At 36.2% G+C, this 27,282-nt stretch overlaps 1 protein-coding gene and 1 pseudogene across 1 annotated transcript in view; one reads left to right on the forward strand and one right to left on the reverse strand.

The window, feature by feature from the left end:
* Positions 1 to 27,025, forward strand: part of LOC114696996 (protein diaphanous homolog 2-like) — a 761,266-nt gene extending 734,241 nt beyond the window's left edge. Inside the window, 1 exon segment of the mRNA XM_037199207.1 lies at positions 25,726 to 27,025. Within this exon segment, the coding sequence (XP_037055102.1) occupies positions 25,726 to 25,790 (65 nt within the window). The 3' untranslated portion in view covers positions 25,791 to 27,025.
* On the reverse strand, positions 7,588 to 8,117 carry LOC114696999 (annotated as a pseudogene).
* Positions 27,026 to 27,282: the final 257 nt, after the last annotated feature.

Here is a 27,282-nt window from a genome sequence, read left to right on the forward strand (position 1 = left end):
GCACTTTAAAACAGATACCCAATAGTAAGTGGCATACAGAATGCATACCAAAGGTATTGCTTTCTAGAAAATTTCTTAATACCTCTATGGAAAGTGTACAACTCATAATAATTCTGGAGAATAATTAGAGACTTTATGAAACAGAGCTCCCATTTAACTTGTTCACCTGACAGTTAGCTTTAAATTAAAAATAGCCAGCTCACAGCAAAATGATGTAGATAGTGACCTGAATACTAAAGCATACTGTACATAAATAACATTAAAGTAAGGACAAAGATTGACAAAAGCAGTGACAGTAAGTATCAGTGTGATGCCGCAGTTGTGCTGTCTTTTGGCCAGCAGTGTAAACCATGATGAAATTACCCTAGAAGGCAATGCAGTTGGCTTTTAACTTTCAGTCTTAATTATGGCTAATGACTTTTAATGAAGGTATAGTATCAAACATCAGATATGTGGTTATATATGTTTAAGTCCATAGCTATTCATCCATCTCAAAGTGTATCTCACCAAGGTGCTAGCCCATATAATTATAGTCAATTTCTCTCAAATCTTTGTATCAGTGTATACCTACAGACTTTAAATTGTTGAATATTGTATTACTATAAAATTGCAAGAGTTTCAAACTCACTGTTGCTACCTAATTACTTCACCAGAATGATTATTATTTTGAATCATCAGATGATCATTGGCTGTCATGTTCTCACTATCTTTCTTCATAAATATACATTTTATACAAGTTGAATCATATAATTATCCAATAAATGAATGATCGACCAATTATGGTTATCTGATCCATTACCTTACATCCCACTCCCTCTCAGTTTCATTTCTTCATTGTATAGAATTTGTATGACAGGTCAATTCTCTTCCTGGAAATTAGTGTCATTGTCTATATAATGAAGGGTTGGACTTCAGTTAAATAATCTATAAATTACTTTTTCAGTTCTAAAATTCTATGTTCTTATTATTCACAAACTATTATATAAATCTGTAAGAGTTCTTATAAATATGCATGTATTTTACTTTATTGATATATATGCATTGAGAGATGCTGTGCTACCATATTTTTTTTTTCTGCTGTGGAATTGCTGGATTTGAGAATGTGTAGCCTGTGAAAAGAAAGTTACGGGGAATTCAGTTTTCCATTGATAATCAAGTAATAGATAGTTTTCAATCTCTTTGTAAAGGATCAGTTGAGGAAAAAAGGTCTGAATATTACCAAATCCCAGATCAGGTAATATTATGATGTATCAAAAATACTGCAGGGAAGATAATCATTTGATGTAAAATTTCTGCCCATCTGAACATGGAGGGAGATACAAAACTAGAGTGAAACAACATCTCACAACTCAATAGGGATGTACTTTATGTACTAACACATACTTGCTAATTATTACTGATATTTTTATCTTTTTCTTCCAAAGAAAATATCCACACTTGGCCTATAGGAGATGTACTTATTATTGGCCTTCTAAGAATGTGGCCATCATCATTTCTGCCAAAGTTAGTACATAGCACAAGTGTGTAGGAAGCTAGTTTTGTGTACCAACATGTACCTAAAGACTTGCTGCCTCCCCTTCTTGTTGCTAGAATTTATAGTCCAAATATACTAGGATCTTGTGAATTATGTTATGAATACTAATACTTATTTTATAAAATGTACTTCTATTGGGATGAAGAGAAGGCTCCAAAATCAGGAACTCTTGCTGTATAATCATGAAGACTGGAATTTGAATCTCAGCATTCAAGTAATATGTTGCCTCAGAGGATCATATAGAGTGATAGAAAATGTGTGACACCCTTTCTGTCCTCCACACACAAGTGGGCACACACACACATGCACTCATATGCATTTACACACAAACAAATAGTCCTTTTATTTATTTTAGAAAATTTATTTTATTTATTATGCGTGTGTGTGTGTGTGTGTGTGTGTGTGTTTATACATGCACACCCACACTCACGTGTGTATAGTGCTCATTGAGGCCAGAAACTACAGTCAGTTATCAGACAATTGTAAAACCACTCTACATGGGTGCTGGGAGCCCTGCTCTGATCCTCTGAAAGATCACCAAGCCCTGAGCCATCAATCTCTTAACTCCTAAATAGATCTTTTTAAAAAAATACTTACATTGATTTTACATGACCATTTTGCACAAGTTCAAAATCTAGTCACAGTAGTTGGGCACAGATATATAGTGAACAAGTAATAACCGGACCATAAAATCTAATATCAAATCTGAGATCTTTAAAGTTTCCTCTAAGGATTTGATAAGGTAAGGGTGGACATTAAGGATGATAAGGCACTCAAGAAAGAACTAATCTTAAATTTTGCTGTATTTTTTTTTAATTTCCTCATAGCATATGCAATTCCATTTAAATATTGCAAAAAGCTGAATTGCAAATGTTAACCCAAACATGAATAAAAAATGTTAATATTTTATTTAGCCTAAAAAAATAGTAGTTATGGATAGACTGCTTTTAGGATTCTTGTATTATGTAATACATCATTTTACATTGCAAACAAAGAGGACTGTCCCTGTTATTATACAATAAGAAACCTTGTTTTGAGTGCATTAAAAATAGAGTAGATGATGATTGCATTATTAGGGGAAGAGCCGTTGCCTTCTGATAGTCCATTGGTACATGTAGTGTTGGGATAGGAGATATGATGGCTGCTTTCTGTGAAGCGATAAAAGGACACAAACTCAGAGAAATTTTTCCCAGCTGTTGGTATTAAAGAAATTCTTTTATATAGAAGAAGGGCTTCTTTTCTTTCAGGTTCTTTCTGCTTTTGCTCCTGCCTCTGAATTCATCACTTTCATGTGGCATGCAAAGTGTCTGTGCATGGCAGCCTGTAACTTCTGTTATTTAAACTGCCAACTGTTAAAATGGATTAAGTTGAACCGGAGGAGGAAAATTGCCCCACAAAGGCAAATGTATTTTTACACCCTTCTTTAATAAAAGATTGTAAGGAATAGCTTGAAAGTTTCCCGTCACACCTTCATCTCCGATGGTTAGACTGTAGCTGTGTGCAAGAATCATTATTGACTTCTGTCAGAGAGTTTGGGAGTGAGGGTAAAGAGACTCTTCTCTGACTTTTTGGTGTGCTTTGTCAAATCAGGTACTTTGAGCAGAAGTGCGAAGTGAAGGCTAATGCCAGGGAGTGCCTGGAAGCGGAAACTTGTGCTACTCTCTTGTGACTTCCTTCCTCATTTATTTATTTATTTATTATTTGTTAAGGAGTCCAATTAGATCATAAAGTGATGGGAATATGACTGGACACAAACATGTTTATTACAGGCTCAGCAGCCCTTACCATATCATTAGTGAAAGGAGGCAAGGGGCAAGGGGGGCCATTTTGATGTCAGTTCCATTCGTTTACAGGACAAATGCTTTCACTGATGAGAGATAAACTGGCATCTGTAAAACTTAAGGGACCAGTGACACTTTAATGCCTTCTTTTCCTCTAGGAAACACAGCTTTTTAAGAGTCATCAATGAAAACTAAAGTAATAGGGAATGTTAGAGTTGCTTTTAAAGAGACCAGTTATTAATGAACTATGACTTATTTCTCTCTCAAGATGATTTTTTTATGCCAAGGACATACAATTGCTGATATACCATGTTGCTATACTTAATACTTAAATCCAATATTTAAGGGCTATATATGCTTTATATTAAAGACTGTAATTTGACCGTAACATTCAACTAACAAGAGATTGTGTTCCTTACACATCAACTCTGAACTTGGTCCCACTTTCTGACTTCTCTTTTTCATCCTTACATAAGAATGTCTATGATTGGCCAGCTCTGCAAAGCATTTTATTTGTCCTTTTGAACATTAGCTACATTAAGGATTGGAATGCTTTATAACAGAGATACAAGATTTAACTTCTACCTCTTTCCTATCCCCGACCACAGCTACATTGCTTTTAGCATTGTATATTCCAGGGATGAGAGTCATCACCAAGGCATGACTGGTACCATGGAGAAATCTAAGCACAAGAGCTATTCCAGGAAATTAGAGTATCTGTGCCCAGCATGGATCATGGCTCTGCTCTACTTCCCAGTTTCTAACATATCCTCATAGTCATTTCTTCTATATTGTGATTCTTTTAAGTGAAGCACTTTTAGATGTCCCACATGGTTTAAAACAAATCAGAAATTCATGTCCTAAATGTTTCGTTAGTCAGAATAATTAAGTTGATCAGTTCGGGGAGCACTGGAAGCAAAATAATGGGGTCATTGAAGCAGTCAAGCTCTAATGGGAACCTGAGCTCATTCAGATATCAAATCTAATAATTGTTGTACACCTGTATGCACAGTCCCATTGAGCAAATTCACATTAAAGGCTTAGTGGAACAGTTTCAATGCTCTGTTCCGGAGGGACTTGCTACTGTTTTCACAAGAAAGCACTGGATTTTTCTTGGCAGTATGTTTTCTTGTGATGTGTTAACTAGATTGTGTGTGTGTGTGTGTGTGTGTGTGTGTGTGTGTGTGTGTGTGTGTGTGTGTGTGTGTGTTGGTACTCTAGGCATACCTGGGGAGCAAGAAGAGGGATATTTGCTTTCCTAGGCATAGTCTTCTTACCATCTGAAGACAATAAAGATGTTCTCAGGCACTTGCTACCACAAGAAACATGGAATGACTGAAGTCACTGAAGTGTTCGGAGGCAAGGGGAGTGAAGGGTCTGTTATCCTATACAACCTTCTGGAAAATGAGCATCATTTAACCCCTTCTCTCCATAAAATAGAATGCTATCAAGAAGGATTTCTGTTACTGAAGAAGAAAGTAGCAATTAGGCATTCTATAGAAAGGTGAGGTTTCATTTCTCGGGTGTCACTATAGAGCTGGAAGAGCAAATTGACTGCCTGTGATTCTCCCACAAGATAACTAAGGAGAGTTGACAGACCTAAAAAAAAAATTAAAGATCTAAAGAATGGAACGATGAATTTAATTCTGCCCTATAATGACCATTGAACTAATCTCCAATAGACCTCTCATATTAAAGGCTTCAAAGCACGGTGGAGATTTAAAAGATGTGTAGTGTTTCTTGGACAACTATGAAAGACAGATATGATTTGCTTTCTTTACCAGAAAAGGCAATTGAGGCTGAACTGACTTAACAAATGAATACTTTTCATGTGACAACACACATGTATGGGTACACACATACAAACTTAATTATTTAAAGGAATGTTGCACTCTATAATATTCTTACTTTTTCTGAGGAGAAACAAAGGAATGTGCTCACTTGTGTATTCATTTATATGTAATTTCCTATGCCTATTATATTCTATGTACTAAGATAACAAGTAAAATGAAAGTTCTTGCCTTTGTACAGTTTGTAGTGAAAGGGGCAGGGATTAGACAGGAACAATCATGGTATAAACCTCAAGCTGAGTCTTAATAATAAGTCAGAATTTCTTGGGTAAGAAATGAAAAAAAAAACAGAATAATCCAATAAAGAGGCGGATAGTAGGAAACATCATATATTCAGGGAAGAGCCAAATGCTTAGCATTGCTGGAATATAGATACAAAAACTAGAAAGTCAAGTGGATATTGTGAAGAGCCATTTCAGGATGTAACTTTCAGTAATGTGATCAGACATGCCTTCATAGAATGACCATTTCCTAACAATGTGGAAGGTTGACTGAACGAGGGTAAGACCAAGACAGGAAAGATTTAATAATGTAGGCAATAGTGACCAGCAAGCTGGCTCAGTGGGTAAAAGGACTTCTCACACAAGCCTGATTACTGGAACACATGGTAAGAAGGAGTGAACCAACTCCTGAAAGTTGTCCTCTAACCTCCACTACATGAGCTGTAGCACATGCTTGTGTATACACACACACTAATAATAATAATAATAATAATAATAATAATAATAAATATTTTAATGTTAAAAAGAAGTATAGAGCTTAGTGGGCATGATAATGAGGAAACAGATCCAAGAATGGGTCAGGAGTTAGGAATGGTATATAATTCTAGCACTTAGGAGACTCATTAGGTAAAGTGTGACTTCAAGGCCAATCGAGGCTATACAACACGCTTCTCTCAAAAGGAAAATTATTCAGTAATTACAAGTAACTGATTTGCTGAGTAGAAAAAAGACATCTGTGATTACTTATTTGTGTATTAATTCATTTTATGTGTTGGTATAGAATGGCTATATTAGTTTCTAGGACTATGATAGCAAAGCCCCTCAAACCGAGTATCATAAACAACAAGAATGTACCATTTTTTTAGTTCTGGATGCTGGAAAACTAGGATCAAGATATTAACCTGTGACCATGTTCCCTCAGAAGGTATTAGGAAAGGACCTGGTCTGGACTTTTCTCCTAGTTCCTGGTGGTTTTATGGGTAGAAACATTGAACTGGTTCTTCCCTTCGTCCTCAAATGTTACTCTCTCTTAATGTATGTTTGTTTCCAATTTATTCCTTGTTGTAATGATATGAATTATAAGCTATTAGGTGCCATGCTGATGATTTAATTTTATTTTGAGATAAGGTCTTTCTATGCAGGCATTACTGGCCTTAACCTCTCTATATAGCTGTGTCTAGCTTCAAATTTACTATGTAGCCTAAGCTAGACTGGATCTCCTAATCCTCCTGTCTTTGTCTCATGAATGCAGAGGTTACACCATACTCACCCTACTACCTTCATTTATCTTGTCTACCTCAACAAAGATGCTATCATCTCCAAGTCATATCATTCTTGTATATAAGTAGTTAAGTACTCAAAAAATAGGAATTTAAAGGAAAAACAATTCAACAAATAACATGGTCCAAATATTTAAAGCAAGGAAATATGAAAAGGGGTAAAACAACTGAAAAGGAGGAAATCGGTCTAGTTTAAATATTGACTATAAGGTAGCTTTAGTACAATCAGAAGAAATATTAAAAGATGATCGAAGCTATAACTTAGAATCTAGGAAATGCAGAGCTTAGATCCATTACCATGCAGAAGCAAGAATAGTTAAAGTTTTCCACATAGATGGATATACCCATGAACAGTAGCTAATGGAAAAATACATAGAATAGCATGGAACAGGGCAAAGAATAAACACACAAGATCACTTATTCATGGGGAAGAAATGAGGGAACTCCCTCTTTCATGCAATATAGAGGGATAATATTCAAGTCGACAGAAAAAGAAATCCTACTCTTCTTACTGTTGTGTCCATACATAATCATCTACAGTGATAACTGAGGAAACCTACCATGTTTCCCACAAGTCAGATATACATTTTAAGTTCACCTGAAGCACCTTGTATCTACAGCTAATTTATATATTTGTATTTATTTATATTTAAATTATATTATAATTTATATCTAGCCCTCTAAACAAAGCTCCCAATGGACTCAGGGCTGTCAGTAATTAATGCAATCATTCGGAGGGTTATGGCTGTTCCTTAAGAGTGCAAGTTCAACCTGTCAACACCAGAGGTAATCATTTTATATTAATTTATACGTCATTCCATTTAAAGTCTTTATCCAAGTATAACATATGAAAACAGTCTCCACAAGCAAAAAATGTGGAAACATTTAAAATTAAGGAGTCGTTTTTTAAAGGAACTTATCAGATTCCATAGGCTACTCTTAGAAACAGGGCCTTGCTAATAGAATCCCTTCATTAGTGGCGTTTTGCATGCACTTAACTGGACCGATTCTTCTGTGTTGTTCTATGAGCTCACCAAAACATAGATCATGCCGTATAGGTAGTAAAAAGAAAAGGGGGGGGGGGCTAGAAGGTAAAAAGCTAGTTTGCACCATACTTCCTTCTGACAGTAAGCTAGAATGTCTGCGTTCATGATGGTCGTTGGGTCGTAGAGTCCAGGGCCACTCATCAATGGTCTACTCATACCTCCAAATATGATATGCCAAAAGGGGTATATTAAGACCCAGTGTGAGCCACTCTGCCGCGCAAAGAAACATGACACAGAAGAAAGCGTGGATGAGATACTCTGGAAGAATAAGAAGATTCAGGGAATTACACTGGTCTGTAGGATTCTTGTAATCAGTCTTCAGCTCATCAAATGCTATGATGTGCCAGATGACAAAGAAGATGAGCGCCGCGGTGAGCAGCAGCACCAGCATATAGCAGAAGTCCGTGAAAGTGCAAGAACAGTAGTTTAAAAACATAGACCAATCAAAGGGGTAGTTTGAAGATGAAAGAACAGCAATGGTATACAAGCTGAAAGAAGTTTTGTGCCAGGCTTAATTGTTAACAATATCATGAGCTACAGTGAGGTCAAGGAAAATGAAGAGTAAAAGAAAACTATTAATATTTACTGTAGGAGTATTATATGGATTCAAGGTAAGTCTATTTGTAAATGTAGCCATTGTAGAAAATATCTTGTATTTTGGTAGAATTATACTCTGTGAAATTTTCTTATATTTTACATTTTTTTCCTAAATCACTTTTTTTCTAATCCATAAGAATGTGCCTGCTACTGAAGCATCTTTCCAAAAGTAGTTCAGTAATCCTGACAGAATCTGTTAGAAGCAGTGTGTACAAATTTTGCCTTGGTCTTGAGATTTTGATATTTATGGTTATGGTTCTTTGTGACTAGTATTCAGAATAGGATAAAATGGAGCATCTCAAAATGACACTATAATCTGGTCGGTCAGGAAAGAGCCTTCCAAGGAAGTCTCTTTCACTTCAATTCATTGTCTCATTTTATGTAGTCAACAGTGGAACACTCCGGGCCACTAAATGTCATTTTATGCACTACTTCACAACTTAACCACACATATTATCCTTTTCTCTCAGTTCTCTTAAAAATTCAAGGCTATCCCTAGAAGAGTTTACAATTAGACTCATAATAAAAGTCTCTGTTGAAAACATAGCATTTGTAAACTATTTATTATCCCACACAAATATGTATATAGGGGAACAAGTGACATATTTATGTATCTATAAATGCTCATAAAAGTTTTACTAAGAAAAAGAATCAATATGCATTTAATTCATGCCTTCTTTGCATTGAGAGAGCTCATCAAGAGGTGGGATAGATGCATTCTGGCCTTATCCCAGTGCTGTCCTCTCATAGAGGTAGTGCACAAAATGATAGTGAGGAGTATGAAGCTGTCTATAAATTAAAAGCTGAATTATAAGAAAGAAAGATAAGTGAAGGCTAAAGGTTCAGGAAGATATTCTACTTGTATTTTGAAAGATTGGTAGTTTTTAGTAGAAGGGAGGAGACAGCATAGTGCATAAAAATCTAACATATGGATAGCTAGCCATTTCCATAGAACACTTGTGAAGGTAAACCTAGCTAGATTCAATGGGGACAGTCAAGACTGAGGAAGAATCAGATTGGGAAGAATAGGATTTATGGACAAACAAAAAGAATCCACAAAATGCATACTGTACAAATTTCTCCTTGACATTTTCACTGCCACAGAATTTAGATCCAAATATATCACTCACCTATTCTAATCTCCCAGAGCTACTTCCTTTAGTGTGAATCTGTTCACTTTTATCCTTATGTGTTTTATCTTACAGTGAATTTTAATCTGTGAGCCCTCTGAAGTCCTTCTGAAAGTTAACTTGTAACAATTTCCTTTTACAGTTTTGTCTTTTTTTTTAACCACTTCAAATTAAGGTTGAGCCACATTAGTCTTATTTCAAATCCACTGTGGCCTTTTGAGCTGGGGAGTACTGTCTCTTTCAGAACACTGCTTACAAAGGCAGGTTGGAATATGACTTAAAGGGTGGGAAACCTCACTGTAGTGATTAATTTGGCCAGTCTAGTATTTTCAAGATTTTAGGAGTAATAAAAGAGATTTTGGGCCAATTATAGTGAGACTAGACACCTATGGTGGCCACAATAATTGATGTAAAATCATTTCTAATATATGGTTATTTCATTGAAAAATAGAAACAAAAATAAACATGAATTCTTTCTGTTCTAGTTAACAAGACTATAAAAGTGATAAAAAATAAAACCAACATTCTTTTTATGGTCCATAGATGCAAGTCTTAATACTAGAAAGATGTGGCTTCTGATCTAGCTATATATTTTCACCTCATTGATATGTATGCAGCAAATCTGTGTGGTATAACTAGGCTGGACAGAATCCCACTTTGTAAATTCAAGGCTTTGTGATAGAATTTGGGATCACTGAAGTCCATTATTGAAAGGAAACTGATAGAGATAAACTTTCATATTGTGGTTTAAATATCTACTCAATAACTGTAAAATTGGACTTTTCATATGGAGACTAGGTTAGTACTGAAATCTTCATGACTGTCTAATGCATTTTTGTTTGAGTCAGGGACAGGAGAATTATTCAATGTGTATTTTCCACTCAATTCATAACGAGTAAACACTTGCAAGTCAATCACAATGATTACTGCAGTGTCATAATACATTGGCTCTCATCCTGATCATGGTGCTGACTGCTGTGTCCTGTGTTCTCGTGTGCAATTTGCCTACACCTGTTAGGTGAAATGGTATCACACCCTGGGATAATTCTGGCAATGCAAATGTAAACACATGTGTATGTAAGCCTTGATATTGTCAATTCACTACTTATAAAGTGATGATATAAGTTATACCTATGCTGATAGTTTGTGCTATACTTTATAAACAAAAGCATACAACTTTAAATACACTTGCCTTTGGAAAATAATGGCATAGGGGTCTTCACTGACTATTTTTAATAACATTGGCTATGAAACTGGCAGTATCTAATTTTTTTTTCATATTGGACTCTTTTGCAACAGAAAATTACTCTGGGCATCTAAAACAAAATGAGTTTCACTTCTTCCTGCATATCTGTTCACTCTTTTCTATTTATGTTAAACTTGCTTACTACCCAATTAAGTATTACCTTGTTATCACATACCATGCCATGTGTTACTTACTAGGCAACCTATGAATCAGCTGCCCTTAGGGGGCCCAGATGTTAACCATGGTCCAATCAGTGGCAGCTGGTATGGAAGGAGGCTCTTCAGTGGTGTGTGTGTGTGTGTGTGTGTGTGTGTGTGTGTGTGTGTGTGTGTGTGTGTGTGCCAGATAAATTCTGCTGGAAATGGTGTTGGACATGTCAAGCATAGTGACCTGAAGTAACTGATTTTGCTCTAAGAAAATATCACCTCTTTCAGGGTCATGAAAAATGCAAGTGTAAGTTATATTCATTGCCTCCACTTGTTCCTCAACCTTCTGCAGTCCGGCTTCTGCTTGCCTTATTTCACTGAAATTGCTCTCATTAAGGTCTTTAATGACCTCCATATTTCTAAATCTGATAGTTTTCTGTCTTTATTTTACTGCATCTTTCTCCAGTATTTGATGTTATTGCTTGTTCCATTTTTCAAAATCTGTTCCCTTGCTTTGTGTAATGTGCACTTACTTTCTGTGTCTCTCTGAATATTTACTGTCCATATTCTTCAAAGATTCCTCTTCCTGAGCTAATCTCTTAAATATCAGTAATTCCCAGAATCTGATCAGCAAGCCATGAATCTCAGTCTGTGTACTTTCCTATGTGATGGCTTCATTTACCATGCATCCAGTGAGTCCCAAATTGCTCTTAACTCTGGCGAGGCTTCTCTCCTGAACTTCAGTCATGCAGTGCTTAATGACCTGCTAGTCATCTCTGCCCAAATGTTTTGAAGGCATCTCCAGCTTGACAAATACCAAACTGAACTCATCACCTTTTCCTTGAAAGCACTTCCTCCAGCTGCAAGTCCTATCTTAGCTGATGGAACCACTATTCTTGAATATGTATAAGACTAGAAAATTCAAGTTATCATTTATTACTTTATCTACTGTGTCCAGTTAATTCCTAATTCTTATTTGTCCTCTCAAATTAATCTACCACATGATCATCAAATAACACTATATATTACAATTTACTCCCTATTGCATATCTGAAATTCAAGAGCCTTAAACGTGGTACATAAAACGTTATCAGTCATCTGGTCATAATCTCTTGTTTTAAATCACTACTGGCTTTCTTATAGATGCATACAGATTTTTCTGCTCAATACAATGTGTCCCCCTTGGACTATACATTTCTCCCTAGTCAATTCAGCCTTAGTCTTTTTCAGCCAATTACAATATTACCTACTCTTGAAATTCCTTCCAATCGTGCCTCTCTCCCTCAAGACTTTATCTATGTTCCTAAAGAGCAGACCCTAATCTTGGCCACTCTGTCTCTGGATTCTTTTTAGCCTTGTATGCTAATCTAGCTGAGTGAAAACATCTTCAGGCAGAAGGTTGACTTTTCATTTTAATAACCAGATCCAATATGGCCTTTATCAGCCCAACTCCTTGAGAACAATGTAGCAGGGTAGACAAGAAGCCTTAACACATCTCTGTCAGACTAATTTTTAAACCAAAAGACTGCAAACACTACACTGTAGGTCCCAAAGAAGACACTGTCACATTTATTGCTCTATCATTGTAGCACATAGTCATTATTCAGAATGGATAATTAAAATAAATTCCATGCTTGTTTTTGTATAGCAAGAGTAATGCACAGCATAGAACAGAATGTGCTTACAAAAGCAAGCCCCGAACTCCCATACCTTCTCCAATGAATAGACTACTTGGGAAAGCAAATTAGAGGTCAGTAGGTTGCCTGGTAAAACTGTTCTACTAGGAGAGGGGAAAAATGGGTGACCATTTTTACTAGATGCATCATTCAAGCCAGGCTGGAATCTCTAGAAATAATCTCTTTCTACCCTTAGGGACAAATCTATCCAAACAACTGGAATCCTAAAGCAGAGAAGTAATAGAAAGCAGTCTGGCAACATTTCTATACACACTGGATGACAATAAGAAGAATAAATATATAGTTATAAAAGATTTTCATTACTTCCCAAAGGCATAAAAATACCCTAGCCTATGATGACTCGTGAAATAAATAAAAAGTCAGAACTTTGGCAAATTCTGATTTCCTGTCTGATCTTTACTAAGTCTTTGTTTTTATGGGATAATGTGAAAAAGATTTTTATAAACATCTGTTTGCAACCTTTCTCAATGTCCCATAAGTGGCTAAAAAGTGTCATAGTGCTGTAATTAGTCTGTCCAGACTTCAAAACATATAAAATCTCCCACTGAAATCTTTGAAACTTGACTCTTGTAATGGCATGTATTAAAGACCCTAAGCTTTTATTCTATATCAGGTACCATCATGGTCCATTTCCATTATTTAGTCATTATAACTATACTGTTAAGTAGATAGTTAATATTATTTATTATTTCCATGGTAGCAAAGAGGAATATAAATGAAGAAACAGCTATTAAGAGGCAGAACAAAGCCGAGTAGCAGTGGCGCATGCCTTTAATCCCAGCACTTGGGAGGCAGAGCAAGGAAGATCTCTGTGAGTTCGAGGCCAGCCTGGTCTACAGAGCGAGACCCAGGACAGGCACCAAAACTACACAGAGAAACCCTGTCTTGAAAAAAAAAAAGCAGGACAAAGATAAGATATAAACCCATATGGCCATGCACTGAGAATTTGATCTATGTGCAATACTTACCTGTGGATATTTATTGTAAGTAGAGATGATTTCTCACTTGAGCTTTGTTAGTTGGTGTGTGTGTGTGTGTGTGTGTGTGTGTGTGTGTGTGTGTGTGTGTGTGTGTACTCACAGCTGAATGCATACACTTCATATCTATTAAATACCAGTGTGGAGCAAGTATGAATGTATCTCATTTCAGCCTAATACACTATAGTATAAATATTATTATCTCCATTTAAAGATGCAGAAACTTCATTTATGTAAGTGTGAGAGAGGACACTTATTAGAAAATTGTGTCTTACAGTCTACACTAATAATTTCAAAGACTACTGCATATATCTTTTAGCTTTCCTTCTCCATTATCATATCAGCATAAGGGGTGTAAAAGAGAATAATGCTGTTTCTCCTCTGCATGTTCACCTAGACATTATGAGTATTCTAGTTTCTTCCTGTAGCTGTGATAAAACACTGATCAAAAACAACATAGGGGAGGGACTGGATAATTTCATTTTATAGGTTATAATCCATCACTAAGGGAAGTGTGCAGTAACTCTATCAAAGCAAGAACTTGAAGCAGAAACCATGGAGGAATGCTGCTTACTGGCATACTTCTCTGGCATGATCAGCTACGGTCCTTATATAGTCCGGGACTACCTGTCTAGGGATGGTACTCTCCACAGTGTGCTAGATCCTCCTCCATCAGAGATTGAGAAAATGCCCCACAGACATGCAAACAGTTGTGGAAGCAATTCCTCAACTAAGATTTCCTCTTCTCAGATATGTCAAGTTAATAACCAAAATTAGCCATCACAACAGGATGTCTTCGAAAAAAATGGGCCAGGGTAATTTACCATCTATGGAAAGAGTCTTAACGATTTGAATTAGTCATTTCTTTTGGTATCTCATGTGATTTTATCAGTAAGATAAAGCTCTCTACAGATAATGTTATGGCATACCTCCCTATCTTTTAAGTCCTAACCAATCTTTGTGGAGACAGTCTTTTAAAGAAAGTCACTTTTTAAAACTTAAAATTTTACAAGTTAGAATCTAAGATATGTGAGATATATATATATATATATATATATATATATATAGAGAGAGAGAGAGAGAGAGAGAGATAATTGTGTGACAGCAAATTTGTGTAGCCTCTAAAATTTGTGTTTCCTATCACAAAGTATCCTGAAGCCCTTAAACAAAACAGGTACTGAAAGCTGTTTTCTGTCCTTTTATTTCCCTCTTCATTATAATATTTTAAGTAGTAACATAATCATCCAGGAGTTGACTCAGACATCTTTTTAAAATTTTTATTTAATATCTTTTTCATACAATGTATTCTTTTCCCTCCTCCAACTCCTCCCAGACCTTCCCTACCTACCTCCCTACCCATCCATCTTCATGTTCTTTCTCTCTCCCAAAAAGAAAAAACAAAAACAGAAATCAAAATCAAAACAAACAACAAGAAGAAAAAAAATACCAAAACAAAACAAAGAGTGCACAAGAAAACATGGGTCCATTTTATACTGGCCAACTATTGCCAACCATGGACCTGCTCTGGAATATGGTCAATAGACCCAGTGACACTCTACTGGAGAAAATTGATTTCCCTTTTCCCAACAAGAATCAGTTGCAAATACCTTCTCAGTTAGGGATGAGACTTTGTGCTACCTCCCCTTCTCAGTGCTAGGATTTTGCCCGGTTTGAACCTGTGCCAGTATTATACATACTCTCACAGTCCCTATGAGTCCACATGTGTACCAGTACTGTTGTGTCTGAGAAACACTGTTTCCCTGCAGTCCTCCACCACTACTGGCTCTTAAAATCTCAACTCCTCTTCAGCATAGATCCAGGAGCCTTGAGGGAAGGGGGTTGATAAAGACATCTCATTTAGGGCTGAGTGCTCCAAAGGCTCTCACTCTGCACGTTGTCAGGGTTCTCTTCTTTAAAAGTTAAAAACAATATGTGATTTGCACCAAAAGACAGAATTTAACATCCTATCTGGGTTTTACCCCTAATTTAACAAATTATTTATATTTAATATCAAAATATCATAGAGGAATAATATACAAAAGCTAAATCATTGTCTGGGCATGTAGCTCCATCCAAACCTAAATGAAAAATCATGATCCCACTATTTAGAGGTTATTGTTGATTTTATTGGTACATATCCTTTCAAAAACATTTCAGAATTAGAAATTGTATGTTTTCACTAATAAGAATATAGCATATTCCTTGGTAACTTGCCTTTCTCACTTTAAAATGTGGACTTCTTTCTCTCTAGTATGTATGCACCTATATAATAATTTAGACTGGCTGCAGAGTATGCCACGCATCTTTGAGAGCATCTGTAAGAACAGCCTTTTGTGTTTTTATTTTTTCTTGAACAGATGAGTACTGGTGTTGTTCCAGTAGATTTAAAATGATTTATTGAGACTTCTTGGGAAAAAAGTAAACTGTTAGTAGCCATCTTTATTCATTTAGTCTTGGCCTAATGCTCAGGCTGTACATGGGCTGCATTAGACACTAAAATTATAAAGGATTTTCTGACAGTTGTGAATATGAAATTGAGAAGCTGTGTGTTAACTCTCTTAATTGTTCATATTTAAAACAACTGCTGACTGGCTTCTACCGTAAGGGACAGTTTATATTTTAAAAACAATAGCACTGACAGCTGCTAAAGTGTCTGTAATATTAACCACACAGGTTGCCTTTGTCCACACAACTGGTTAAGTAATTAAGCACAGGCTAGCATGGGGATCATTACTGATGTGAACACCTGTTTATAGGCTCTTGCGTTGTAAACTGTAGGTTAAGCACCTCAAACTCATAGGCAGGGCTTTGTTACTGTGATATGGTCTTTGGGGAGATGGACATATTGTGTAGGAGGAAAGATTGGCATTTCTTCCTTAATACTGAAACCAGGGTATTTATTCCCCTCCACACCTCCCACTACTTAAGCTGGAAAGTTGGGCTGAATACTATCAAACATCCACCATCATCTAGAAATAGGGACTCCAAACCCAAAGGCTAGCCTGCACATGGTAAAAACAATAAGACTAGATGTATAGCCTTACAGTGATTCTGAAACAAAAGCAGATGACAGGTGAGTGTATTCTAGGTCAGCATATCAGCAACAAACCTCTGGCAGATCACAAACAACTGCCATGGAGAATGACAGAGGATTGTCCATCATATGATCAAAGTTAGAGAAATGGCTGATGGCAAGTACTCTTACTCACAGGGATCTATGCCACCTATGGAGTAGAAAGTCACACATGACAGGTGATAGTAATGAGTTGACCCTGGATCCCCAGTGCCATTTAGCAGCTAGTTTATTCAGCACCAAACCAAATGGTTACTCAGTCTCTCACCCTGCCAAGCACTCTGGCCCAGGTCATTGTAATCTTCACCTTGATCATCCATTCTATTGTCACTCTCAAAACTGCCAGGTAGGCTTCAACAACCTCTCTAGATGATTTCAGAGAGAGCCTTTTCTGATGATCTTCCCCACCATCCTGAGGTAGAATTACAGCCTTATGTGTAAATACTTGAAATTTGTTTTTAAGAAATAGAATTTAAATTAAAATGACATCCTTATAGAAATAACTACCATTGTTTCTTAGTCCTTACAGCTACAAATACAATGAGTTCCTTTCCTTTCATTATGTCATTTTATTCTTTTCCTTAGGGAAAAGCAAGTTAAGATATATAGTTATTCTGATTTTCCTTTCATTCCCTTTTTGTACCTCCCAGTAGAAAAACTTGCATAACTAAATGGTCCACAATATAAAGAACTAAAACTCACTTTTTTATTAATCAGAAATTGACAGCTATCTTTCTATTTCTTTTTGTTTAAATCTCACCTATCTTTTAAGTCCTAATGAGGGCAAAATTCTGCCTGACCTCTAACTCCTGCATTCTAAAGATATGATTTTTCTCTACTTGGAGCCTGAACTGCATTTAAAATGAAATAGATGCTACAAGAAACAATTAATTAATTTAATGTTATTGCTCCTGGTACATTTATCCTTCCCACCCTAGTAATATATAAGGTTACCTGTTATGTACCAGATGAATAGTTTATGCAGTAACAATTTGTAGCTAGATGGAAGGACAGAGAACAATCATTCCTTGTATTCATAGCAAAAATATATGCCCTCTATGTAAGCAGCATAGCTGAAGGTGAATTCAAGGACCAGTGCCTGATTCATTGCTAGTGACTTTATTAACAGTTTTTAGGAAACTACTGCATATAAGCCACTATGATGTACATCCTGAACAGCTGTTGCAGTTTTCATGATGTCCAGTATCCTACTTCCTCTCCAGCATGAGTTTCACTTACAGAATTTCCTCTAAAACTTTTTCTAGTATATTCTAATATTCTTACTTTGTTTGCTTTTTTTTCCGTATTTTCTAGATATGCAGATGTCCCCACTAGACTCTCATCCTCACAGAGAGAAAATTTGACTTAGTTCCTATTTGCATTCTCTAGTAAAGAAGTGAATATAATGCCTGACTAATGTACAAAGCCAAAGACATTAAAAAAAAAATCTATTCACTAGCTGTGACATTGAATCCAAAGATAATCAATAACAAGGTCAGTGGCAGTTAAAATACTGAATAGTATGCTGATTTTCTTTTATCTGCACCACATTTTTCTAAGATCCTTTGAAATACCCAAGTTATCAATTATGTAAATGGTAGCCATTTTAAAATACCAGCAAGTTGAATATACATGTTATAAAAGCACCATGTTTGTGGAAGATGAAAGTAAATATTGCATAGATTCTACATTTGTAGTTTAATATAGATTAAGTTTTTAATACTTTAAAATAATATTATTATACCATGTGATTTTACTTTTATCTTGCATTTCTATCTTCCCAAAGTTACTGTAATTGAGTTTATTTGATAATGTACTATATTGCTACAAGACTTGGTAGTTTGCAAAATATGAAGTTCATAATAAAGATAGAGAGTAGAGTTACTACCTGGCAGGGAGGATAAGAAGAAAGTGAAATATAGAAAGGTGATTTAATCTCAGTACTGCAGTTTTATAAAATATAATTTGTTTTTCCCCTAGCACAGCAGAGTTTCATGCTGATAACAAGCTCCTGAATTAATAAATCCATTGCAACTATTGAGACTTTTCCCTTAATAACATAACGAATGCTGAGCATTAAGAAAAGAGAAGACATTCTTTGTACAGATGTTACCTCTAGCAGATCTATATCCCTAAACATAGAAAAACTACCAACATCATACCCTCAGCAATATCAATGTGAATATAATTTGTGCATCTCAATTAGAATACTATATTTTCCACACAAAAGCATGCTGTTTCTCAGAACGCATTTGCTTATTTTCCAATTGGAAAGGCATTTAGGGGTCTATTTTGTTATCATTACATGTGCTTAACTCCAATTATAGTTAATGGGAGTTGTGTGTCTATAGTCACAGTAGCCTCTGAACTATTTTAACATTATTGCTTTCCATTACCATCATCGTTAAAATAACTTTCCACTCTTCTGCCAACCTGAACTACCACAGTAATCTAGGTTCATGTTTTCTTTGCATGAAATGAAGAATATGGATTATACAATGTGGCCCGTTTCTAGCTTCAAAAGCACTGTAATATCATTGACATTAGAGTAGGTAGGGCTAGAGCTCTTTAATTGTTGAGCAGAGAGGTAATTGATTGGATCCTGCAAATGCATTTTTTGCATGTAGACAATTCCACTGGAATAAAGTAGGTCAATATAGTGTGATAATTGATAACTGGTAGATGCCCAAAATTTGAAACATAGTACAAAATATGAGAGCATGAGATTCACAAACTGGAAGCACTAGACTTTATCAATAGGTAACAGAAGTATACATTTAGTTGCAGTTACCCACACTTTTGACAGGGGTAAAACACCAAGACTTCTTTCTAGGTATAATTGATGATGCTCTTTTTGAGATTTCTGAACTCTACTCTATTTCCCAAAGAAAAGTGGCCAAGCTGTCAGAAAAACGTATCAGAAGACAGTGGGGGGGAAAGGCCTTGTTCAATTTTCAAGAAAATGAGAAGACTGGGAATTTCTAAAAAGTGGTTAGGGATGTATCATATGTCAATGGTAAAGCACTTACCTAGCACACATGAGGCTCTGTGTTCCATCCCCAACCTATACACAGATACACATAACACAGACACACACATGGACATCAGTATACTCGCAGTTGCACACTTAGTTATCACTAGGAGAAACATAGGATCCGTTGGTTTTGTTTATTGAGTTGTTATTTTTGAGATGCTCTATCATTATAACATAATGTCTACTGCTGATCTGTGCCTCAGAAGTATTTTTGTGTATACGGTTTAAGGAATTAAACTCAGAGCCTTTCACGTGCTAGCCAACGTGTTCTATCAATGAGACACACCACCAGTCAAAGTGTATGTTTTAAATGAAAATATAAATGATGGAGGCTTAGCTCCAACACGCACTAAAATATATCACAAAGCTCACATCCATAATCCTAGCATTGAGGAGACAGAGGCCAAGGAATTATCATTCTAGGCCAACTTTGACTATATAGGAAGAACATGTCTGCCAAATAATTATTACAATAACAATAATAATAAAGAAGAAGAAATGATTTTAATGCTCAAATAATGAAATGAGAAGGCATTTGTACAAAAATTCAGAATAATACTAATGCCAAAATAATAGAAAATCCAGTATTTTTTAAATTTGTGATAAAAGGAATATAATAAATCTGTATAGTAATTGATGATTATTCAAAAAATTGTGATGGATCAACCTATGTCCTTTGCAAAGAATAAATAAAACAAGAAACAAAGTAGTGTGGAAGTTTATCTGACATTGTGAAACAAAATAAATTGAAGGTAATTTTAATAGTTAAATATGAATGAATTAAAATTTAAAGACCATGAAGAGTCATGACTTGACGACTTGATCAAATGTCTGGGTATTAAAGACGTGGCTATTAGACAAATGTCTATTAGAGAAAGTTGAGAATAAAAGAACATATCAAAATAAAAATGTTGATAGATTTAGTTATGTAAAAATAGTAAAAAGTAAAAAGAAAGAAGGAAAGAAATAAACCGTACAGTCATAGAAATCCACAACACAAAATAGGCAAATAACAAACTAAGGAAAATATTTCTAATACATATTTCAATCAGTTGCTATCTTAAGTATGTCATGTGCAAAATCAAACAACACAACAAACAGTCAAAAGACAAGGCCAGCATGCAAAGGAAAAATAAATGGAAGGTAATATATGGGAAGTTCCACCTCACTAATAGTTGAAAAATGCAAAAGGAATGAATCCTATGTCATTTTTCACTTTTTATATTAGCACATTTTAAAAGATTTTTACCCAAAGAGATAAGACAGGCAAATTCATGTACTGCCAATTGGATTTAAATTAATGTCACTATTCTCTAATACCATTTGGGGTTACTTCTGCATACGTTAGTAATGCCTCTTCTATACTTGGCATGCATATGGATATAACTGTATGAATGGTCATCTCTCCACTGTTTCTATACTGTTATAGTAGCAAAATATTGGGATCAGCTTAAATATCCTTCAGAAGAGAAATGACTAGTAAAGTATGATGTATTTGTATAATATAAAATAAATATATGGCCATTAAAATCATGTTTTCAGTATAGTTATTTAATATCAGAAGATTTCTAAAATTTAATAAAAGAAAAGGGTAGAATATCATATTGCACATCTAGTTTGGGCTCAAGATTTTTTTAAGACATTATTCTTTAGAGGACAGCAGAGGCACATTACACTATGAAAGGCACATTACACTAGTGGACATGGCCTTTTTTATCATATTTCAGTCTCATCCTGACCATCTCCTGTACAGCCCTGAGCATACACTTTATATGTTATTGACTACACACCAACAGATTGTGTACTGCAGAAATGAGACTTATAGTCTGATTTATGTCCTCTTAGTTGTAGGCTATGTCTAATCTGTCTTTAGTCTTTGGTCATTTTACTTGACATTTACAGTAACAACAAAATTATTGATGTAAGTTTAGGTATAAGTCTAAAACATAATGACATTTGTGTATTTCCTACAATATATGTTGTTTACATAGTCACTAAATAAATGATTATATTAGTGGATTCTAGAACAGTAAGTACCACAGTGTGTTTAATCCATGTACTACAGTACTCAACAAGGCTTAGAGGTGAATGCCACATGTACTTTTGCTTAGAGAAGGCATGGAGCTTCTTGCTTTTAGAACAACAAGGACAGCTTTGACATTAGTTTGAATTGAGTAGTCTGATAGAAGGCACAGAACCATATTAAAGCCAAGACATGGGCTTAAGTTCTCCTTTGGTGAAAGATTTGGAAGATTTCCTGAAGGCCATTTGCCTCCACAGCATGCATCTTTGTAAAGGCATACCCTTCTCTTCAACACCGCTCTTTAAAGATCTCAATCTCCATAGTAGCATCAGAATCTCCTCACCTACACAAAGAATTTATTTCAAAAACTTGTCTCTCACAAATAAGGAGAATAAGCTTGGGTTTGCTTACCAAATTCTGGTAGATTTGGAAATGAACTTGATTCTGAGTAGGTCTTTTTTTTAATTAAGAAATTTTTTTATTCATTTTACATACCAATCACAGATCACTCTCTTCCCTCCTCCCACCCCTCCAGCCTTCCCCCACTCACCCACCCCTCATTCCCTCCTACAGGAAAGTAAGACCTCCCATGGGGAGTCAGCAAAGCCTGATCTAGTTGGTAGAGGCAGGTCAAAGCCCCTCCCCGTTGCCTCAAAGCTGCACAAGGTGCCCCACCATAGGTAGTAGGCTCCAAAAAGCCAGCTCATGAACCAGGTATGGATCCTGATCCTACTTGGGGTGGGGGCATGCTCAACTATGTTCATAGCAGCATTATTCATAATAGCCAGAGCCTGAAAATGCCACTCAACCAAAGAATGGATAAAGTAAATGTACATATACACAATGGAGTACTACTCAGCAGTTAAAAAAAATATAACATCATGAAATTTGCAGGCAAATGGATGGAACTAGAAAATATCATCCTGAGTGAGGTAACCCAGACTCAGAAGGACAAGCATGGTATGTACCCACTCATAAGTAGATACTAGAAGTAAAGCAAAGGATAACCAGATTACAACCCACAGCTCCAGAGAAGCTAGATAACAAGAAGGACCCAAAGAGGGACACGTGGATCGACCTGGGAAGGGGAAATAAATGATATCTCAATGAGTAAACTGGGAATGAGGGGGGCCAATGGAGGTTAGGGGATGGAGGATGAGAACATAAGGGAAAGGATGGTCGAGCTGGAACATGGACAGAGTGGGAACAATGAAAGAGAACAATGAAAGAGAAATCATGATAGAGAGAGACATCATGGGCATAGGGAGAAACCGGGTGCTAGGGAAGTTCCCAGGAATCCACAAGGATGACCCCAGCTTAAACTGAGTAGGTCTTAACAAGCCCTCAAATCATATAGCACACCACCTATTTTCTCCACCTGTTTCCAAAAAGAAATGCCATCAATTTCATAATTACCCCAATTACTGTTACCTCTGACAGCAATAATATCTAACAGTTGTTCTTTTCTTATAAATGTGATGCTGACTTATGAGGTTCATTAGTATTGAATACCATAAATACAGAAGTTATGTTTCAAATAATCCATTCAGTGATACTTCAATCTCTTATTCAAAGATGAAGTCACTGTTGAGCATGAAAAATTTGTCATCCTTAGAATATTAGCCATTATAATGTGAAGACAGATGGAAAATCTATGTATGCATATGAAAATACAGAAGTGTGTGTGTGAAAGAGAGAGAGAGAAAGAGAGAAAGAGAGAGAGAGTGTGTGTGTGTGTGTGTGTGCGCGCGCGCGCGCTTTATGAGATCCATTTAATTCCACTTATGGCTTGATCCATAGAACTTTATGGTACAAATATATGTTTTATGACAAAATTAGTTTTAACATAAATATAAAGAACTGGAAATTAATTTTTAAAAATTCAGGTCAGCAATTGTTGCCATTGTTTTTAATGTTTTTTTCTTCATAAACAAGATTGTAGGTTGACATTTCAAAAATATAAGTTGTGACCTTTACAGAATTGCTTCTTCATGCAATTATCTTATTAAGTTGGGAATCTGTTAGGCTCCTAAAGGGGAGAGATCAAAGGGATAAAAAAAGAAAAATCTAAGATAGTCCTCTTTCCTATCTGCTATAAAGCCAGGTTTGGGTCCTGAACCAATGCTTATGTCACTTCCCAAAAGCTTTAGTTCCTTTAGTCAGTTTGCTTTGGCTCAAAAGCATTTTCTCACACCAAATGCCCCCAGTAAATTGCAAGTTGGTGTGAACCCTCACATCCTATCCTACCATTTAATACTGTGAGGCTGGACTTTTGGAGGTGGTCCACTAGGTATGGTTGTTATAGGGTGCCAGAGGCATTCCTGGAGGGAAGCATGAATACCTGTTGACTGCAGCTTATAGGATCCCCAATGCACCAGCTTCTTTCACAGAGCTGGCACAACCCTGTGGGAATGCTGCCATCATTCTTGTTTCTGAGAACAACACTGAAGCTTTAATGCTCGCAATGCAACGGGAACCATTTGATTGTAGCTGAAGTTTTAAGTGTCTTCTAAGAAGTCCCAAACTAATCTGTATGCAAACCTGTGCCATCTAAGTAATAAGCCCTTTATCCAGAAATGTTATCTTCACATTTTTAGCTGAATTGTGATCCATATCACAAATTAAATAATGGATTTTTTAATGGTATCTTCAAAAGGATACCCAAATAATCCATCACTCAGATGTATCTCCAAGTACAGAAAGCCTCTTACTTTCTCACCTTTCTGCAATATGATTACATTCTGAAGCATTGAGTATGCTTTAAGCTTCTGACTAGTTTGCTCAGTGCACTCACAAGGTGGTGATAATGAGGCCAAGGTCATGGGTGCAAGAAAGTTTTGCTGTGTATTGACCACAGACTACCGGGAATCAGTCAAGAGATGATAGCACAACCCAGAAAGGCATCATGACAAAACCTCAGCACTTCTCAGTCCAGCCTCCCCATGGAGAGACAGGATATGCTAGTGGGCCATCATCATCTTAGGGAGGAAATGAACAGCAGCTTGGGAGGCTCAAACATCTACTTCTGAACAAAGCAGGCCTGACATTTAGGCATTAACTTTGCATTATAATCTCCCATCATACCATTGATTTGCTGTGTAACCTTCATCACTAAAACAGAGATAATAGCATGGAATGAAATGGGCTTACCTCCCGGGGATGTTGTGTGAATTAGCAAATTAACTAGTGTAAAGTGTTAGCATTTATGTAAGTGCTGGTGGTTGTCATTATTTCTAGGGACTGAGTCTCATTCTAAATAGAGAATCTAAGTATATTATGCTTTTGCCAGGAAGAGATTTTCACCCACATCAATTGCATTTAAGCTGAGCATAAAACAGAGGTGATAATAATATAGTAGTGATCATCACAATGCAGATCTGTGAGCCTTTTCCCTATTAAAGCTAAAACTATTTTCAGCAACTTTCAATGCTTTTAAACTTTGCTTTCCAAGCTTTGTGCCAACAGTCATCTCTACAGTGATTATTCTTCCTGTGATGGGTAGGGGGAATGGGACCAAGAATAGTTCCCATTCATTATTCATTCCCATAATGACTATATAATGTATTGAATTTGTTTACATCATACAATCAGGCAAACTCAGTAGCTGCTTTGATTGCCATATATTGCAATCATTGTTAAAAATAAAAAAACTCTCCCCCCCACTCTGCAAACACTGATGTCCTTTAGAGGTAGCCAGCATGCAAATAGAAAAGTCATGGGGGATTGAAGAGCTTTTAAAAAAAAAGCTACTGTACATAGATCTTTTCAATTTAACATCTTTACCAGGGAATTTTGTTGTCACCTGCTTATTTCCAAGGGGGGCGATCTGTGCTTGGGAGAATTCTTCCATTTCTTTTATCACTTTGCCTCTGCTTACCAAGAAAAATCATTTCTTGCTGATTGCAGAACTCTTGAACTCAGCCTAGCAGCTGCAGTGTAAACGCCTCAGATCCGGGCTCTTTGCAGCTTATTTCCATATTCATTTGAAGTGATTTTTCAAGACTGTTTGAAAACCTCTCTCGACCTGACACTGTGAAATAGTCCAGATCTAAAGCTCACCGTGTGTTCCCTTCTTCTCTTTGTCCTACAGATAACAGACAGGCCCCTCTGGAAAGATCACGCTCTCGCCACAATGGAGCCATGTCATCCAAGTGATTCCTGATGCCAGAGAGAGTGGAGACATTTAAAAAAACAAAATCATCCATCTTGAGAAGAACAAAATATACACTCAAGGGTTTGAGTGGAAATAAATGCATTTCCACAAAGGTCAAGCTGAGCTGGATGAAGTAATGTGTATTTGTAGGAGTACTGCAAGTACACTAATTCGAACCCAGCTGTCATGATTAGAAAACACTTGTTCCTCTGTAGTGTAAAGATGCACATTACTTGTCATTGTGTGTATATATGGTGACCTGACTGTGAAAATGAAAGTATTAAAAAAAAAATAGAAGAATCCTAAGGCTTCTACAAACATTCCAGTCTGTCAAAGAATTTAAAACTGAAATTTCTAGGTCATGCCTACCTACCCCACTCCACCCCACTGCCCCCCTCAAAAATAAATAAATAAAAATAAAAAGGGAGAAAGGGGACTGGAAAGGAAGAATTTCCAGTGTCTACTTCTAGCTCCTCTGATGTACATAGTGTAAAGTCCGAGAGAATGGGTGCATCAATGATTGGGCACACTCTGAAAGAGAAGCCCCAGTCAAGGTATTTAGAACCAATCTCAAATGAAAGCTGATGGATTCATCTATTTGGCAGAAATTAGTTTTACCATTAATCTAGTATTTAAGTGTGATATCACAGGCACTTATCATTACTAAAAATAAACCAAAGTTTAACAGAATCAGCTATATTTCAACTTTAAGAAGTATTTTCTAATTCTGCATAGATATCTGCCTTATAGAAATTCTTTATATAGCAATTTTTGAGAAAACCTCTACACATTCATGCATATGCTAGGGATGAGCCTGAAAATTCTATTGCCTTTATTGAGATTTGAGAGGTAAATATTGATTTCTGGTTCTTCACTCTAGTGCTTCTTTCTCCCTTCCCCCTGAGAGGTAGGGAATAGAACTGCAGAAGAGTCCAGAGGGAGGAAGTGATCTCTTTATGCAGGAGGCAGTGAAAAACTTCGGAAAGGTCAATTGTTTTATCTCCCTTTCTGCCCCTTTTCCCATTCTACTTTGGTAGCTGAAGTAAAAGCAAATCTGTGCATGCACGCGCGCGCGCGTTTGTTTGTGTGTGTGTGTGTGTGTGTGTGTGTGTGTGTGTGTGTGTGTGTTTATATCTCTTACTGAAGTAATTCCATACCCCAGTAACAAGGTAAACCTCTGTCATCACCATACTTACTTACCTTATATTATTAACACATTTCAGTGATGCTGCCAAAACAACACTAGCAGATAAAGAAGCTCAACATTGTTTTAAATATGTGAGAGAACAGAAGTTATACTTAACTTGTCTATTCTCTTACAATGTGCACTTGTAATAATTGGTGTTACTTCTCTGGAGTGTAATTTCAAGACTAATCCATGCAGATGATTGTGATTGCTGTAAAAGGTTGCTTATATGTATATTTCTTCTGTAGAAAATTCTATTTCTATTTCTCAAAGCACATTATAGACATTCAGAGAAAAGAACAAATGAC

Source organism: Peromyscus leucopus, chromosome X (genome assembly GCF_004664715.2).
Source record: "Peromyscus leucopus breed LL Stock chromosome X, UCI_PerLeu_2.1, whole genome shotgun sequence".
NCBI lineage: Eukaryota > Metazoa > Chordata > Mammalia > Rodentia > Cricetidae > Peromyscus > Peromyscus leucopus.